At 46.7% G+C, this 19,097-nt stretch overlaps 2 protein-coding genes across 4 annotated transcripts in view; one reads left to right on the plus strand and one right to left on the minus strand.

Annotated features, from left to right (window-relative positions):
• The window catches only part of med25 (mediator complex subunit 25), a 60,161-nt gene that overhangs the window by 17,983 nt on the left and 23,081 nt on the right, over positions 1-19,097 (plus strand). For 2 of the 3 annotated variants that reach the window (XM_070861757.1, XM_070861759.1), the window contains exons 5-11: positions 762-860; positions 3,692-3,812; positions 7,846-8,002; positions 10,925-11,121; positions 12,457-12,565; positions 16,083-16,312; positions 18,781-18,900. In XM_070861757.1, coding sequence (XP_070717858.1) covers positions 762-860; positions 3,692-3,812; positions 7,846-8,002; positions 10,925-11,121; positions 12,457-12,565; positions 16,083-16,312; positions 18,781-18,900 — 1,033 coding nt within the window. The remainder of the gene's footprint in view (positions 1-761; positions 861-3,691; positions 3,813-7,845; positions 8,003-10,924; positions 11,122-12,456; positions 12,566-16,082; positions 16,313-18,780; positions 18,901-19,097) is intronic. The other variant, XM_070861758.1, reaches the window with a different exon arrangement.
• Positions 18,844-19,097, minus strand: part of LOC139230027 (protein kinase C and casein kinase substrate in neurons protein 3) — a 94,967-nt gene continuing 94,713 nt past the window's right edge. Inside the window, exon 9 of the mRNA XM_070861763.1 lies at positions 18,844-18,936. Coding sequence (XP_070717864.1) covers positions 18,924-18,936 — 13 coding nt within the window. The 3' untranslated portion in view covers positions 18,844-18,923. The remainder of the gene's footprint in view (positions 18,937-19,097) is intronic.

Genomic DNA, 19,097 nt, shown 5'->3' on the forward strand with positions numbered 1-19,097 from the left:
GAGGAGGAAAAGAAAGAAAAACTTGCAATTATGTAGCACCTTTCACGACCACTGGACATCTCAAAGAGCTTTACAACCAATGAAGTACTTTCTGAAGTGTAGTCACTGTTGTAATGTAGGAAACGCGGCAGCCAATTTGCGCACAAGCAAGCTCCCACAAACAGCGATATGATAATGACCGGATTATCCGTTTGTGATGTTGATTGAGGAATAAATATTGGCCAGGACACCGGGGATAACTCCCCCTGCTCTTCTTCGAAATAGTGGCCGGAGGATCTTTTACGTCCACTCGAGAGGGCAGACGGGACCTCGGTTTAATGTCTCATCCGAAAGACAGTACCTCCGGCAGGGCAGTGCGCTCTCAGTACCGCAGTGGGAGTGTCGGCCTAGATTTATGTGCTCCAGTCCCTGGAGTGGGACTTGAACCCGCAACCCTCTGACTCTGAGGTGTTCACCGTGCGGTTGATTCAAAATACCAAGGGATCGAATAAAGTCAGGAAGTTCGGAGGGAGCGGGGAAGCCAGGCAGAACATTTGGCTCCCAAAGGGCAATGAAGCAGTGGTCTGAGTTACCAGGGAAGGTGATTGAAGCCGATGGTACAAATGGGTTCAGGGCGAAATTGTATATCTCCAGGGAGCGATGGGATTGAGCGAGGCCGGTGGGTCTAATAAAAGGGCTAGGTAGGCCTTGTTCCTTTTTTATAAAAAAAAAATTTGTTGTGTGAACTATTTGTCATCAAAATAATCTGTTTGTGTCGCCAGGTTCATGGGAGGCGGAGGGGAGAGCTGTAGCCTAATTGCGGAGGGACTCAGCACGGCACTGCAGCTGTTCGACGACTTCAAGAAAATGCGAGAGCAAATGTAAGCAGAGCGAGCATGATTTGTTCTGTTTTGAGATTTTATTTGTTTTGAAAGTGTGGGGGGGTGGGAATAGTTGTCTGTTTTTGAGCAGCGCCGTGCGACAGCGTGGCAAGACGTGGATCTGTGCCTGCAGTTTATGTGCTGAGAGGTCTAATGCCTGTATGGTTCAGAGTGGGAATGACGGAGAGATAGAAAGACTCGCATTTATAAGATCACCTTTCACGTCCTCGGGATGTCACAAATTGCTTTACAGCCAATGAAATACTTTTAAAAGTACAGTCACTGCTGTAATGTGGGAAACGCGGCTACCAATTTGCGCACAGCAAGCTCCCACCAACAGCAATGTGATAATGACCGGATAATCTGTTTATGTTGGCTAGGACACCGGCAATAACTCCCCTGCTCTTCTTCGAAATAGTGGCCGTGAGATCTTGTGCGTCCACCCAAGGGGGCAGAAGGGGCCTTGCTTTAATGTCTCGTCCGAAAGACACCATCTCTGACAGTGCAGCACTCCCTCAGTACTGCTAGATATGATCTTGCTCTAATTGATTCACTCTGCAATAATCTTACAAAAATAGACACATGTATCAGTTATTCTTCTAGAAATTTTCAGAAGTGTTATGTGAAGGATCAGACTGCGTAAATATGCCTTGATTTCTTTGCATGAGGATTAAGGGAAAATTCTAAGTATCAGATAGGTTTTACTTATCGGTTTTCATTTCCCCCCCCCCCCCCCCCCCCATTGCTTTTCTCAAGGCTCCAACTTCTGCTGGGGTACAGTTTCGCAAGTACCAGTTGGTCTGTAGTTCCTCACTGAGCGACCATTCTGTACATGTGAGCTTAGACTGTAAATATTGGCAGACTATTTAATCATGGCAAGCATCACAGCCAAGCCCAATCCTGATCTATGTCCACTTGCAAACATAGAAACATAGAAAATAGGTGCAGGAGTAGGCCATTCAGCCCTTCAAGCCTGCACCGCTATTCAATGAGTTCATGGCTGAACATGCAACTTCAGTACCCCCTTCCTGCTTTCTCGCCATACCCCTTGATCCCCCGAGTAGTAAGGACTTCATCTAACTCCCTTTTGAATATACTTAGTGAATTGTCCTCAACTACTTTCTGTGGTAGAGAATTCCACAGGTTCACCACTCTCTGGGTGAAGTTTCTCCTCATCTCGGTCCTAAATGGCTTACCCCTTATCCTTAGACTGTGACCCCTGGTTCTGGATTTCCCCAACATTGGGAACATTCTTCCTGCAACTAACCTGTCTAAATCCGTCAGAATTTTAAACGTTTGAGGTCCCCTCTCATTCTTCTGAACTCCAGTGGATACAAGCCCAGTTGATCCAGTCTTTCTTGATAGGTCAGTCCCACCATCCCAGGAATCAGTCTGGTGAATCTTCGCTGCACTCCCTCAATAGCAAGAATGTCCTTCCTCAAGTTAGGAGACCAAAACTGTACACAATACTCCAGGTGTGGCCTCACCAAGGCCCTGTACAACTGTAGCAACACCTCCCTGCCCCTGTACTCAAATCCCCTCGCTATGAAGGCCAACATGCCATTTGCTTTCTTAACCGCCTGCTGTACCTGCATGCCAACCTTCAATGACTGATGTACCAGCTAGGGTCACTGGACAGTGATATGGGATCTGCAAAGCTGCCTGACTGTGCTCAATTGAGCACAGAGTATAGTTGTAATAGAACTAATACTGCACAGACTGAGAAAACACAGCTGAGAGCCACTGGCTTGTATGTCTACATTACAGAGGGACCTGGGGGTCCTTGTGCATGAAACACACAAAGTTAGTGTCCTGTATGTATGCTTGGGGTTACTAGCCACCAGGTGGCGCCACTGTCTGAGGTTATTGGGCTGTACGCACGTGTGCGCGGCCCAGGTATAAAAGGCAAGCCATCATGTAATGTAATCGCTTTGGGCCCTAATAAAGCAGAGCCAGGTTTGTACCTGTTAGTTTACAGTATTCAGTCTATCGAGTTATTATATACATAACAATTAGTATGCAGATACAGCAAGTGATCAGGAAGGCAAATGGAATTTTGGCCTTTATTGCAAGGCAGGGGGGTGGATAGAGTATAAAAGCGGAGAAGTCCTGCTACAACTGTACAGGGTATTGATCAGGCCACACTGGAGTACTGCGAACAGTTTTGGGCTCTGTATTTAAGGAAGGATATACTTGTATTGGAGGCTGTTCAGAGAAGGTTCATGAGGTTGATTCTGGAGATGAGGGGGTTGACTTATGAGGATAGGTTGGGTCTATACACATTGGAGTTCAGAAGTTGAGGGGTGATCTTATTGAAACATACAAGATAATGAGAGGGCTCAACAAGGTGGATGCAGAGAGGATATTTCCACTCATAGGGGAAACTAGAACTAGAGGACATTGTCTCAGAATAAGGGGCCGCCCTTTTAAAACTGAGATGAGGAGGAATTTCTTTTGAGGGTTGTAAATCTGTGGAATTCTCTGCCCCAGAGAGCTGTGGAGGCTGAATATATTTAAGGCGGAGATACAGATTTTTGAGTGATTATGGGAAACAGAGCTGAGTCGATGATCAGATCAGCCATGATCTTATTAAATGGCGGAGCAGGCTCGAGGGCTCAAATGGCCTACTCCTATTTTTTGTGTTATGTACTATGTGCTTACACTAGGCTGTGCTCTTGGCCACTCTCCATCGGGTGAACTAAAGGTCTTGTTATTAACAGGCTGGAACCAATCTGGAATGAATCGAGTGGGCTTTGAGATAGTTGGATTGGAATGCAGCTTGGGTTGGGTCTTTGCACCGTTTTTATAAAAATGTCTCTTCTCTCTTTTAGTGGGCAGACTCACAAAGTGTGCGTTTTGATCTGTAACTCTCCGCCATACCTGCTGCCAGCTGTGGAGAGCACCACATATTCAGGCTTCACAACAGACAATCTGGTGCAGATGATTGGCGACGTGAGTGTTTTCACTGGGTTAGTGCGCGGTTGAAGAATTATGGTCACCGGGGAGGTTGGTGTGATCTAAATCAGGAAGGAGATTTTTTAGGGTGGCTGTGGAGTGCACGTGTTATTTACTGACTCTGCAAGATGTTGGCAGCCGGCCCTGCAACGTACCCCAGTTGTTGGTTTGACTTAAAAAGAAAGACTTGAATTTATATAGCGCCTTTCATGACCACCGGACGTCCCAAAGCACTTTACAGCCAATGGACTACTAGTGTAAAGTAGGAAACGTGGCAGCCAATGTGCGCACAGCAAGCTCCCACAAACAGCAATGACCAGAGAATATGTTTTAGATGTTGATTGAAGAATAAATATTGGCCCAGGACACCGGGGATGACTCCGCTGCTGCTCTTCGAAATAGTGCCATGGAGTCTTTTAAGTCCACCCAAGAGAGCAGACAGGGCCTCAGTTTAACGCCTCATCCAAAAGGTGGCACCTCCGACAGTGCATGACTCCCTCAGTACTGCACTGTCGGCCTAGATTTTTGTGCTCCAGTCTCTGGAGTGGGAATTGAACCCACAACCTTCTGACTTGGAGGCGAGTGTGCTACCAACTGAGACACAGCGGATGGGCAGAGTTCCCAGATTCTGCGCTTCCTGTGTGACTGTTTCACCTGCAAGCCCCAAATTATTTTACTGTCTCATAGAATCATAGAAATATACAGCATGGATGGAGGCCATTCGACTCATCGTGCTGTGTTGGCTGACAAAGAGCTATCCAGCCTAATCCCACTTTCCAGCTCTTGGTCCACAGCCCTGTAGGTTACAACACTTCAAGTGCACATCCAAGTAATTTTTAAATGTGGTGAGGGTTTCTGCCTCTACCACCCTTGTAGGCAGACAGTTCCAGACCCCCATCACCTTCTGGGTGAAAACTTTTCCCCTCATCTCCTCCCAACCTCCTACCAATTACTTTAAATCTATGGCCCCTGGTTATTGACCGCTCTGCTAAGGGGAATGGGTCCTTCCTATCCACTCTATCTAAGCCCCTCATAATTTTATACACCTCAATTAGGTCTCCCCTCAGCCGCCTCTGTTCCAAAGAAAACAATCCCAGCCTATCTAATGCAAAAGCAAAATACTGCGGATGCTGGAAATCTCAGTGGGTCAGGCAGCATCTGTGGAGAGAAAAACAGAGTTAATGTTTCAGGTCGATGTTCTGACGGAAGGTCATCGACCTCAAACCTTAACTCTGTTTTTCTCTCCACAGATGCTGCTTGACCCGCTGAGATTTCCAGCATTTTCTGTTTTTAGCCCAGCCTATCCAATCTTTCCTCATAGTTAACATCCTTATAAATCTCTCCTGTACCCTCTCTACTGCAGTCACATCCTTCCTGTAATGTGGTGACCAGAACTGCACGCAGTACTCTAGCTGTGGCCTAACTAGTGTTTTATACAGTTCAAACATAACCTCCCTGCTTTTGTATTCTATGCCTCGGCTAATAAAGGCATAGAAGATTTACGAGGGTGCTAACTATGAGGAAAGATTGGATAGGCTGGGCTTAAAAACAGAAAATGCTAGAAATCTCAGCGGGTCAGGATCTGTGAACATACACTCTGTTGTGTATGTATAATATAAGTATACTCCCTGTATACTCAATGTACAGTTACATAAGACTACTGGATGTACCTTCACACTACATTACGCTTGTACCACCAGAGGGTGCAACTGGTGGAGACCTAGGGGTCACCTGTACACAACAGATAACCAGGTATAAAAGGGAGCTCACCATGCTGTACCCTCACTCAGGAGCTGCAATAAATGGGCTAAGGTCACCGCAGTTCAAGTACAATACCTTGCCTCGTGGAGTCATTACGAGAGTGCTTACAGACACAATACACTCCAAGATCCCTCTGCTCCTCTACACTTCTCACGTGTCCTACCATTTAATGTGTATTCCCTTGCCTTGTAAGCCCTCCCCAAATGCATTACCTCTCACTTTTCTCAGGATTGAATTCCATTTGACACTGTTCTGCCCACCTGACCAGTCCATTGATATCTTCCTGCACTCTACAGCTTCTACAATGTGCACTCGTAAGTTTGAAAGAACGAGAATGAAAATCTGGAAATGACCAAATCACTTATGCATTTTGCTAAATAAATGTCGGCTGATGTAGCCCCCATTAATGATCAGTGAAGGAGAGGTAAAATCTGCCTGTAATTTGACAAGAATGTCTGAAGCACTTAATCTGCCTGTGACCCTGCTTTAAATTTTAGAAACGCAGGTTAGCTATGCGGGGTCAGATCAACTCCAGAATTAGCCAGAAAGAGCTCATCTCATTGTACCAATCTTGCTTGCTTTCCTTCCAGTGTCTAACATTTTAAAGTTTAAAAAAAAAAAAAAATTCCCCCCCCCCCCCCCCCCATCTCAAATTTTATTTAGTAAATCTAGCCAGCACATTCACGAAGGGTCAAATGGTCTCCTGTGCTGTATCATTCTAGGTTTGTGGACTTGACTATTCCAACGCACTCCTGGCTGGCCTCCCACATTTTACCCTACGTAAATTAGAGATGATCCAAAGCTCAGCAGCCCATGTCCTAACTGGCACCAAATCCCGCTCACCCATCACCCCCTGTGCTCGCTGACCTACATTGGCTCCTGGTTAAGCAACACCTCGATTTCAAAATTCTCATCCTTATTTTCAAATCCCTCCATGGCCCTCGCCCCTCCCTATCTCTGTAATCTTCTCCAGACCCACAACCCCCCACCCCCAACCCCGAGATGTCTGTGCTCCTCTAATTCTGCCCTGTTGAGCATCCCTGATTATAATCGCTCCACCATCGGTGGCCGTGCCATCTATTGTCTAGGCCCCAAGCACTTGAACTCCTGCCTAAACCTCTCTGCCTCGCTTACCCCTCTTTCCTCCTTGAAGGCGCTCCTTTATAAACCTACCTCTTTGACCAAGCTTTTGGTCATCTGCCGTAATTTCTACTTGTGCGACTTAGTGTCAACTTTTTATCTCGTAATACTCATGGGAAGTGCCTTGGGACATTTAACTGTTAAAGGCACTATATAAATACAAGTTGTTGTTGACTCGCTGATGACTCTTTGGGTGGACCGTTTCCCAGGCAGCAGTCACCCCAGTGTGCGAGGCTAGGCAGCAAGTGTCACCGAACTGTTCTACGCTGGAGAGACCAAGAGCCGAGCTCAATCCTGTCCTCACCTGGTATGCACACAGCACGCTGCCAGCTGGGTCCACAAGTAGTGGGAACGCTAATCTTTTCCTCTTTGTATCCCTTGGAGCTGAAACCCTAGTGTACTGCTTGGCCTGAGATCTGCTAATTCATTACTGGTTAACTGCCTGTGCCTTAAGTGTGACATTTCCTTTTTTCTCTAAATCTTGAACCCCTGTACATATTCGAGCCCAGTAAACATAGCATCAGTCTATATTGATCAAGCCCATCTGCTACATAACAACATAAGAAATAGGAGGAATAGGCCATACGGCCCTTCAATAAGGTCATGGCTGATCTGCCTCAACTCCACTTTTACGCCCGATCTCCATATTCCTTGATTCCCCTAGAGTCCAAAAATCCATCAATCTCAGACTTGAATATATTCAACGACTGAGCATCCACTGCCTCCTCGGGTAGAGAAACATTCCAAAGATTTACAACCCTCCTGAGTAAAGAAATTTCTCCTCGTCTCATTCCTAAAATGGCCGACCCCTTATCCTGAGATTATGACCCCTAGTTCTCCAAGTCCGTATGGACGACCCCTGCTCCTAATTCTTGTGTTCTTCTAGACTTACAAGCCAGGTGAAAGGTCCTCCTAGCATCCACCCTGTAAGAATTTTGTGTGTTTTTAATAGTGCATCTTAAACGCATGTTGTAGAGAAAATGTAGATTCTGTTTTGCAGAAGGGAATTGTATAAATGGTTTAGTTCTCCCACGTATCGGTACGGTATAAATCTTTCTTTCCCTTCCCCACCATCTCTTATTGTGTCCAGTCTGGTTTTAACACATTGCATTGTGCGCTTATTCCGTAGAGAGGGATCCATTTCTCCGTGGTGTCTCCTCGTAAGCTGCCTGCCTTGCGCGTACTGTTTGAGAAAGCGGCACTCGGCAGCGTCGTCGAGTCTCAGCTGAAGGACTACAGCCAGGACCCGCGCCACATGATAATGATCCGGGGGATGGTGCTCCCAGGTAAGAACTGTGGCCCCGTCACTGCTGCCGCCCATAGACCATCTCCAAAGTCGCCCACAAAGCTAATGTGCTATCCCACTGGAGTACGTGCACTGTAAGTCATGAAAGTGCAAGGCATCAACAAATATTAGACAGAAAAACCATTGCATTTATCACATATTGACTATTCCAACGCACTCCTGGCTGGCCTCCCACATTCTACTCTACGTAAACTAGAGGTGATCCAAAACACGGCTGCCCCATGTCCTAACTCGCACCAAGTCCCGCTCACCCATCACCCGCTGTGCTTGTTGACCTATGTTGGCTTCTGGTTAAGCAACCTCTCGATTTCAAAATTCTCATCCTTTATTTTCAAATCCCTCAAAGAACAGCTGTTGCTAGGTCAGTTGTTAATTTCGAATCTTGAGATTGATGAATTTTTGTTGAGCAAAGGTATTGAGGGATATGAGGGCCTTATCCTGTCCTCGCCAGGTACCTGTACACATGCATATTCCAGCAGAGGTCAGTAGATAGCAATCGGCCACTTAAAAATTAATTCACGGGATGTGGGCATCACTGGCAAGGTCAGCATATTTAGTGCCCATCTCTAATTGCCCTGATTGGGTGTTCGGCCATTTAAATGGGCTGTTAAGAGTCTACCGCCTTGCTGTGGGTCTGGAGCCACATAATAGGCCAGACCGGGTAAAAGACCAGAGGGATTATTACAACAATCCGATAGTTACATGGTCAGCATTACTGATACTAGATTTATTTATTTAACAATGTAAATTCTCCAGCTGCCGTGTGGGATTTGAACTCGTGTCTCTAGATCATTAGTTCAGAACTCTGAATTATTAGTCCAGTAACATAACCACTATGCTACCATTCCTTTTAAGGTACTTGTTGAGGTGCGCATGCAGTAATCTGGAAGGTCCCACGCAGGCACTGTCTGGTTTTTACATTATACAGTAATTACCGCGCATGCACAGAAATTTAAAGAGACCACACACTCTTCTGCAAATGCAATTGATGCTGGGTCAGTTGTTCATTTTAAATCTGAGATTTGTTTTAACAAATCTCAATCAAAGGTCTTGAGGGATATGGGGCAAAGGCAGGTCTATGAAGTTAGGTCACATCAGCCATAATCTCATTGAATAGTGGAACAGGCTTGAGGGGCTAAATGGCCTACACCTATTCCTATGTTCCTACCTCTGTTGAAAAGCATGGGTGTGTGATGTTGGGTGAGAACACTGCTGGGCTCAATTATTGAATTGTCATGTAGTTGACCCGTGATAGTGAGGTATCGGAGGGTATCCTGCACCAGTGGAATCATGTTTCTTCAGGAGGACAGAGTAGAAAAAAAGAAGATAACTGTATTCATTGCAACCTGCTCAGACGTCTTGCTGTAATTATATGGGGCCCTGGTGAGACTGCACCTGGAGTATTGTGCACAGTTTTGGTCTCCTTATCTATGGAAGGATATATTTGCCATTTGAGGGAATGCAACGAAGGTTCACCAGACTGATTCCTGGGATGGGGGGATTGTCCTCTGAGGAGAGATTGAGTAGATTGGGCCTTTGGGGCTCAATTTTCGCTACCATTCTGCGCCTTTTTTTTTGGAGCAAACTTAAAATCTCCAAGTTTTGCCAAACATTCTGCGCCATGGTAAACTAGTTACGGCTGATTTTTTTCTTTTAGTTCCCAATTTTTGGATGTCACTAGGGGGAGCCGAGTGCCAGCCGTGCCATTTCTGACCATTTAAGCGAGTTTGGCCAACGAAGATTTTTTCAAAAATGGCACAGTGCACCATTCTGAAAAACCTTATCTAACTTGAGACATCGGTGCAGAACATCGAGTTCCATGGCCGGGGTGGGGGGGGGCGGCTTTCGGCCCCGGATAGCAGCAGTGGGGGGCCTTTTGGCCCGAGATAGGAGCGGCATCTCCTAACGTGGAGAGGCTTGGGGCAGTTTGCTACAGAAAGGTGCTTGTTCAAATTGCTGTTGTTTATACATTGAGTTGCCCAGAGGCAGTCAAGGATGATGGAAAGCAGTTCCTTCAAATTAAACACAGAACTCAGTTGAAACAACTAACAGTTGTGTCTGTTTATTCTTGCTGTAATGGAACGGCACCGGGGCAGGGGGCCTTTCGGCCCGGGATAGAAACGGCACCGGGGTTCTACAGTTGCTTCTGTCTTGTGTATGTTTCAGCCTCAGTCCTTCAGTGTGTCCCTCGTCACCCTGGCAACCTCAGTTTTTTTTTGGCACAGACCTTACGCTCCACCCAGGGAGCTTAAGGTCTAAGTGCACCGCTCCAAAATGAAAGTTTTTTCTGGCGAAACTTGCAACCTTTTTTTCCTGGCGCAGTCGGCCACTAAAAAATCGGCCGTAACTCTACAACTGCGCCAAAAATCGACAATGTGGAAAATTAAGCCCATATTCTCTAGAGTTTAGAAGAATGAGAGGTGATCTCATTGAAACATGCCAAATTCTTACAGGGCTTGACAGGGTAGATGCAGGGAGGATGTTTCCTCTGGCTGGGGAGTCTAGAACCAGGGGTCACAGTCTCAGGATAAGGGGTCGGCCATTTAGGACTGATGAGAAACGTCTTCACTCAGAGGGTGGTGAATCTTTGGAATTCTCTACCCCAGAGGGCTGTGGAGGCTGTCTTTCTGTATATTAAATACAGAGATCGATAGATTTTGGATTTTAAGGGAATCAAGGAATATGGAGAGAGTGCAAAAAACTGGAGTTGAGGTAGATCAGCCATGATCCCATTGAATGGGGGAGCAGGTTGGAGGGGCTGAATGGCTTACTCCTAATTCTTATGTTCCTTCTGCACCATTCCGCCAAAGTTTGTAACTTTCCGATTGTTGTAAAAATGGAAACGTTTCCTTCAGGCAACCATTAATCCGCTTTGACCTATTTTGTGCTCGCTTTGACCTAGTTTGTGCTCGCTTAGGTGGAGGAACAGTAGCAGCTAATACTGTATCACAGAAGACAGCTCCACCGCAGCCGCCGCCGCTGCCATCAACACAGCAACAACAAAACCTGCTGCCCAGTCAGCCACAGGCACCCCAGCTTTCGCAACCACAGCCACCAACACAGTCCCAGCCGATACCTCCTGTCCCGCAGCCATACCAGGTAAATACATTTTAACTGTTAATTCAGCTATTGGATGATTCCTTCTCATTTTTACCCCACCTCCCCATCAAATTCTTCTCCTTTTACGATTCCAACTGTTGGCTGGGGTAGGTTTCAATGGCCATCAGCAGCCCACCCACCACCTCACGCAAGTTGGAAATTCTTCCTGCTTGAGCTGTAACTATTGACGGGCTCTTCGACCCTTTGGTGGTATGAGCCAAAACGTACACTTTCCAGCAAGATTTTTTCCAACAGCATTTCCTCGTGCAAAAAAAACTGACCAGTTTTCTTCAGCAGAGTGCAACCCTTCCGATCTGAAACTAGGGGGCATAGTCTCAGGATAAGGGGTCACCCATTTATGACTGGGGTGAGAAACCTCTTCATAGTCATTATGGCACAGAAGGAGGCCATTTGCCCCATCGAGTCCATGCCGGCTCTCTGTAGAACAATCCCATTCCCCCGCTCTATCTCCGGAGCCCTGCAAGTTTATTTCCCTCGAGCCTATCCAGTTTCCTTTTGAAATCATTAATCGTCTCTGCTTCCACCGGTAGGCAGCGAGGTCTGGGTCATTACTGCGTTAAAAAAAGTTCTTCCTCACGCCCCCCCCCCGCCCCCTCTGTATCTTTTGACCTTTAGTCCTTGTACCATCAGCTAATGGGAACAGCGTTTCTTTGTCTACTTTATCTAAACTTGTCATAATCTTGTACACCTCTATCAAATATCCACATGAACCCCCAGGTTCCTCTGACCCTGCACACTCTTTTTAGAACTGTGCCATTAAATCTATATTGCCTCTCCCTATCCCTTCCGGCAGAATGCATCACCTCTCATTTCTCTGTATTAAATTCCATCTGCCACTTGTCTTCCCATTCTGCCAGCCTATCTATGTCCTGTTGCAGTTGATTGGCATCACTGTTTGCCACACCTCCAAATATTATAGGGTTGTGAATCTTTGGATACCCCAGAGGACTGTGGATGTTCAGTTGTTGAGTATATTCAAGACAGATCGATAGATTTTTGGAGTCATGGGGATCGGGCAGGAAAGTGGAGTTGAGGTCGAATATCAGCCATGATCGTATTGAATGGCGGAGCAGGCTCGAAGGGCTCCTATTTCTGTGTTTCTTACTGTAATATTCAAATTAAGGATCATTGCATATAAGGATCATTGCCAATAATGACGTCACCACAAACAAATATATCCAAGCTAGCCTTAAGAAGAATGTAAAAATAAAATATCAATTTGTTTCAAGATTTTGCTGCAGCAAGATTAGGTGTGCCCACTTTGCTTTATGATGGAGTCTGTCTGTCTGGCTTTAATTCCTCTCTTGTTTGCAGGGCCCTGCCGTGTCGGGTTCCCTTGCTGCTGCTCAAGCTGCTGCCCAGATTGCCGTGGAAACAGCAACCAATCAGCTCAAGGCAGCCGTAGTCCCACCAACCAATCGATGTAAGCAAACTGCATTCTGTAATTCTGTAGACTTTTCCGTCACTCTCTGTTCCCTTTAAGGGCAGTGATGTGTGGCAGACACAGGTCTGTATAGAGCTGGGCCAAAAGAGCCTAATTTAATTCATGCGCCTTCACTCGGGGCTCAATTTTCCCCAGGTGATTTACGCCGTTTTTTTGGAGTAGGCTGCTCTTTTTGGCCTAAGTTGAAAAACCACAGTTTTCCCGATCAATTTGCATCAGCGTAACTCAGTTGTTGTTTTTTTTTTTAGGGCAGTTTTTTTTTTCAGCCAAAGGGGGCATAACCAGCCACCCATGCCAATTCTGGCATTTAGGGAAGTTTGGCCAGCTGATGAGAGTTATTCCAGTTCTGATTAGGCCAAGGTCTGGCCTCTCCAGAAAAACCTTCCGGAGTGTTAAGGAAATAGGCGCAGCAGATGACCGGACACACTAAAAGAATTGAAAAATACATTGCAGCAACTTGGCTCCAACCTTGCCTGAAGGTTGTCTGGTCCATTCTCGGTCCCCGTTCTCCCGGTCCGGTCCCATTCTCGGTCCCCGGTTCTCTCAGAGAATGAGAATATATATATATATCCGGGGACCAAGAATGGGACCGGACCGGGAGAATGGGGAAAAGAGAGAGAGACGGAATAAGAATATATATATATATCCTGGGACCGGGCCGGCAAGAGTTGGAGGCAATGTGTTTTTCAATTCATTTAATATGTCGGGAGCTGGCTGTATGCTTCACTTTGCAGCCTCGGCTCACATTGTGTCCCTGGTTACCATGGCAGCCCGATCTTTTTGGCGCAGATCAAGGCTCTTCCCCCAAAACTAAAGGTCAGGTTAGGCCACGGCAAAATGAAGAAAATGAACAGGGAAACTCAATATTTTTGTTGCCGTACTTGGGCCACAAAAAAAATCGGGCGTAACTCTTCAAGTATGCCAAAAAAAATGCTTTGAGGAAAATTGAGCCCTCAGTTTTTCATTTATTTTGACCTAGGCATAGTTCATAAACTAAATAATCATGGTATAGATTCATTCAGCACAGGAGGTCATTGGCCCATCGTGCTTGTGACCCACTCTTGCCCCTTGGCCCTGCATTTCTTTCCTTTTTTAGGTATTTATCCAATTCGCTTTTTGAAAGTTGCTAAATCTGATTCCACCATCCTTAAGATCACATCTCACTGCGCAAAAAATGTCTCGTCTCCCCTTTGTCAAGTACCTTAAATCTTTCTCCTCTGGTTGCTGACCCTCCTGTCAGTGGAAAGAGTTGCTCCGTATTTACTCTATTAAAACCTTTCAGTATTTGAACACCTCTATTAAATCTCCCCTGATCCTTCTCCGCTCTGAGGAGAACAATTCCAGCTTCTTCCGTCCCTCCACGTAACTGAAATTTCTCGACCCTGGTACTATTCTAGTAAATTTCCTTTGCAAGGCCTTGACATCTGTAAGGGGTCTTTATATGGTCCTACGTCATCGCTTCCTGTAACCAAGACATTTGGCAGTCTCACAGCTCTTCGTCATTAGTTCAAAGGTCGTCAGCCCTGTAGTCCGACTAGGGTTTGCTCTTAATTTCATCAGTACTTGGGGTAACATGTCTATCCACCCATTTCCTGTCTCCTCGATTGCTGTCTTTAAGGTCCTATTCATTAGTTCCACTAATCCAGATGGTATGGGATATGGAAATTCTGCCTAATCCCTAGTAAAGCACAGGCCTGTTTCATCACCTTCCCTGTAAAGTGTGTACCTTGATTGGAGTCCAACTGTAGTGGCATTCCCCATCGGGGTATTATTTCAGGGAATCCCCCTTGAAGAGAGGCCGCCTTTTTACCCGAACATCCCTCCTCCAACTCGGTGAGCAGTGCTATAGAATGATTGAAAGGTGACCTGTTGGCCCCTTTTGGAACTGATCCTAACTGACTCATCATCATAGGCGGTCTCTCGAAAAGAGGATAACTTGCTTCCACGCCAAAAAAAGGACGAGTTCACAGGTGTTTCAATGAAGGACCCGAACTACATGCTGCAGGGTGAAAGATGGCTGTGTGGATTTTTTTAACGTGGGGTCTCCGTTGCACCCCAGCCACCACATGGGCTTGACAGAGCTAGGTCTTGGGCAAGGAATACCCAAGACCACTGGAGACCAGCTCTGCTGCACGGTCCTAGTGTGCACACATATCGCAGTGTGGGCTGGTTCGTGCTGCCCCTGGGCCCCGATCACGTCCCTCAACAGTCTCTCGCCGCTCCTTCGCCCCGACCTCGCCGCTCCTGCTGTATCTGCCCACGCTCCAATCACCGACCTGGATTTTGATGATGTCACTCTTCACATCAGTCACCCTCCTGCATCAGCTTGCGCTGTACCTTGCAGTGATACGTCTCCACGCTGCCCATGGCCGCCGCTCCTTTTAGGCCCCGACCTGCCGCTGATGTTCCCTCGCAGGTCAGGGTCTCCACACTGCCCGTGGCTACTGCCGCTTGCCGCTCTTTTTATGGCCCCGACCTGTCTCCTGCGAGGGAATATCAGCCTGACTGACGATGCTCTGAGGACTGTCATAATGTTTCTGGAGCAACCAAATGCAAGACTTTTAATACCCTTCTAATTCTACACTGAAGCTACAAGTTGCATTTGCTGGTCTGATGCTCTAATGGGTATGGTATATTACTAAACCACACTTGCCCAAAGGATTGTGAATTTGATTCCTAGCCTCTGCTGAGTCAGCTAATCTTGGCCAGGACAGCATTAGGTGCATTAAATCCAGCCTCAATGCTCTTGGGGGAGAAATATTAGCCAGGATTCCTGTTCTTGATTACTATCCAGTGATATTTTACTAAAATAAAATGCTGGAACCACTCAGCAGGTCAGGCAGCTTCTGTGGAGAGAGAACCGAAGCTAGCATTTCGGGTCACCAGAGCTCCTTTCAAAGACTGTTGTAGAATCATAGAAATGTACGGCACGGAAGGAGGCCATTTGGACCATCGTGCCTGTGCCGGCTGAAAGAGCTACCCAGCCTAATCCCACTTTCCAGCTCTTGGTCCATAGCCCTGTAGGTTATGGCACTTCAAGTGCACATCCAAGTAGCTTTTTTAAATGCGATGAGGGTTTCTGCCTCTACCACCCTTTCAGGCAGTGAGTTCCAGACCCCCAGCGCCTTCTGGGTGAAATGGGTTCTCCTCCACTCTCCTCGAATCCTTCTGCCAATTAACTTTAAATCTATGCCCCCTGAAAAGCTTGTATGGATGTTTGGCGAGGATTGGATTTGACTTGGCTGGGTGGACCTCCTCAATCGCACAGTCCGTCAGCTCTCTCTGTCCAGCCTTTGTGCGACACAACCATTTGGGAAAGGACCAGTGTCTATGGAATCAAACCCCAGCAAGAGCTTTAGTACCTTTTTAGGAGAAGAGGGAAGAGAATTGTTGGGAGGGGATACATTGTTGTTGCACTATCGCTGACACAAAAATGTTTAAAAACGTGTTCTAGTGACTGCTGACCTATTGTTTTTCACACTTTGCTACTCCACAGTTTCTACAGTCAGCCAGATACCTGCTGCTTCCAGTGTGGGGGCTGTGTTCAGCCAGGCCTCTCCCCAAACGTTGACCACCACCCCTGTGACCAGTCTGGCCAAAGTCATCCCATCCATGGCTACCATGATGACAGCAGCAGCGCAGACCAGCTTGGTCTCCACGGTTACTACCAGCGTCCCGTTACCACAGCAGCCGCAGGCCGCACAGCAACCCAGCCAGCAGTCCATGGTAAGACAAAATCCAGCAACCGTTTCACTTTCGGTCAAGGCTCGTGTGCACTCGCGCAGCGCGTGCACTCGCGCATTTTGCCCAGCAAAGTGATGGGGGAATCCTCCCGTGTGTGTGTGTGTGTGGTGTATTTCTGTGCCATATAGACCAGAAGGCTCTCGGGCCTGATACCATAGAATCATAGAAGTTTATAGCACAGAAGGAGGCCATTTCGGCCCATTGTGTCCGTGCCGGCCTAATCCCACTTTCCAGCTCTTGGTCCATAGTGCTGTAGGTTACGGCACTTCAAGTGCACATCCGAGTACTTTTGAATGTGGTGAGGGTTTCTGCCCTCTACCACCCTTTCAGGCAGTGAGTTTCAGACCCCCACCACTCTGAGTAAGAAATTTCCCCTCATAGCTTCTCTAAACCTCCTATAAATTACTTTAAATCTATGCCCCTTGTCAGCCACATCTGTGGGACAGTAGTTAGGGATGCTGCAATTTGGCCTCTGCTGTGGTTCCTACTCTTGATCGCTTTCCAGTACTTCCTGCTGGAAAGTATTAGGTGAGCAGAAGATTAGGCTTGAATGTGGTGGCCTCTATGATCAGATAGCCTTCTAATGCTGACGCCTGAAGAATGGGCTCAAGATACTGGGCTGCATGTGGTACCCCTGGAACTACACTAATATGAGGCAGTGCCTTCAGTAGAGCAGGGGAGAATGTCGAGGGAAGGGGACATAAGTGGGCACCTTTTTGGGGAGGTGCGAAACGGATTAGCCCTAATGTTCCACCTCCTCCAAACTAATGATTTGACAGACTCTTTGGGGAGGTGCGAAATGGATTGAAGGTCTTCTCCAGAAAACCTACGCTTTTCAAACTCCAATGTCTGCTTATGGGCCATCATTGACAAATTCCTGAGGCCTGTTTGTCAGCCTGTCTACTTTCCTACCTTGAGTCCACATTTGTCCTTTTGTGTATATGGAGGTGAGGGTGAAGTCGAAGAACTGAAATGGAAGAAACAACAATTCAAATTTCACACCTTCCCAAAGAGTCTGGCGTGGGTATCATATATGCACGACAGAACCGTATTTAGGAACATTATGGGCGAAATGAATGATCCAAATCTTAATGAATGCCGAAAGCAAAATGCCGCGGATGCTGGAAATCTGAAATAAGAACAGAAAATGCTGCAAATACTCAGCAGGTCAGGCTGCATCTGTGGAGGGAGAAACAGGGTTAACGCTTCAGGCCAATGACCTTTCAACCCGGTATCTTGAGCCCATTCTTCTGACGAAAGGACGTCGGCCTGAAATGTTTGAGTGAATTTGGCTAAATTCAGTAACAGGCTAGCAGGTAAAGGTATGATAATGAGCCACCCAAGCCAATAGGTCCAAGGCGTGGTCTGACCAGAGCTTGATCATAACTTCCTCTGACTTGTATTGTACTATTTTGGCCCTATAGTTCAACATTCTACTGACTTTATTGATTGCCGCTCCAATGGTCGGACATTTTGAGTGTACGAAGATTTCAATCTTTTGGGACTCCATCCGTAGTTATTTTAGCACCATTCTGGAACTACAAGTGTTTGCCTATTTTTTTTTTAATCCACCTTCCTATGTGTTGTACTTTGCATTTGTTTTTATTAAACTTGATCTACCATTGTTCAGCCTCTTCTGTAAATTCAGCTGCCCCTCCTAATTAGCACCCTCTACGAATTTGACCAGTTTTCTTTGGATACAGGACCAGGCTCCTCCTGCGGTGCTCCACACCCATTCTTGACTAACCCACCAATGGCCATAAGAACATAAGAATAAGGAGCAGGAGAAGGCCATTTGGCCCCTCGAGCCTACTCCGCCATTCAATAAGACCATGGCTGATCTTCTAGCTCAACTCTACTTTCCTGCACGATCCCCATATCCCTTGATTCCCTTAATATTCAAAAATCTATTGATCTCCGCCTCAAAGACTGAGCCTCCACCGCCCTCTGGGGTAGAGAATTCCAAAGATTCACCACCCTCTGAGTGAAGATATTTCTCCTCACTTCAGCCCTAAATGGCCAACCCCTTAGTCTGAGACTGTGACCCCCTGGTCCTAGACTCCCCAGCGAGGGGGAAACATCTACCCTGTTGAGCCCTGTAAGAATTTTGTATGATTCAATGAGATCTCACCTCATTCTTCTAATTTCTGGAGAATATAAGCCTAGTCTACTCAATCTCTTCTCATAGGATGATCCCCCCCATTCCAGGGAATCGCCTGGTGAACCTTTGTTGCACTCCCTCTATGGCAAGGAGTTTGCAGACTAAAACTAAGTGTACACGATTTGCATGCACTTGGGTGCAGGCTGAGCAAGGACCCCGGCCATACCTGGACCAGACTCTCTGCTTTAATAGAGGAGGGAAGTAAAATTGGGTGAGGGTGGCAGGAATTTAGTACTCCCAACTATTGAATAATTTGGATTGTGCATTTATTTTTGTTCTGTTCCTGCAGCAAGCTGTGGCTGTTGGAGCAGGTGCTGGAAATGTGGTTGGGGTGACTGTAGCACCCCCACCTCCTGGTTCGGTGGCCAATAAGATCCTAGCGTGGAGCGGAGTCTTGGAGTGGCAGGAGGTGAGATGTCCATCTGATGATTTTTATTGACTGGAGCTGTGCCAGAGGATTGAAATTAAAGGAGAAAGTCTGTTAATTTAACCTGAAGCAGCTATTTGGGTATCTGACGACAACTTACATTTATCTATAGCGTCTTTAATATAGCAAAACACCCCCAAGGCTCTTGACGGGCGCTCTCAAACAGAATTTGACACCAA

The sequence above is a fragment of the Pristiophorus japonicus genome, chromosome 19, assembly GCF_044704955.1.
Source record: "Pristiophorus japonicus isolate sPriJap1 chromosome 19, sPriJap1.hap1, whole genome shotgun sequence".
Lineage (NCBI taxonomy): Eukaryota > Metazoa > Chordata > Chondrichthyes > Pristiophoridae > Pristiophorus > Pristiophorus japonicus.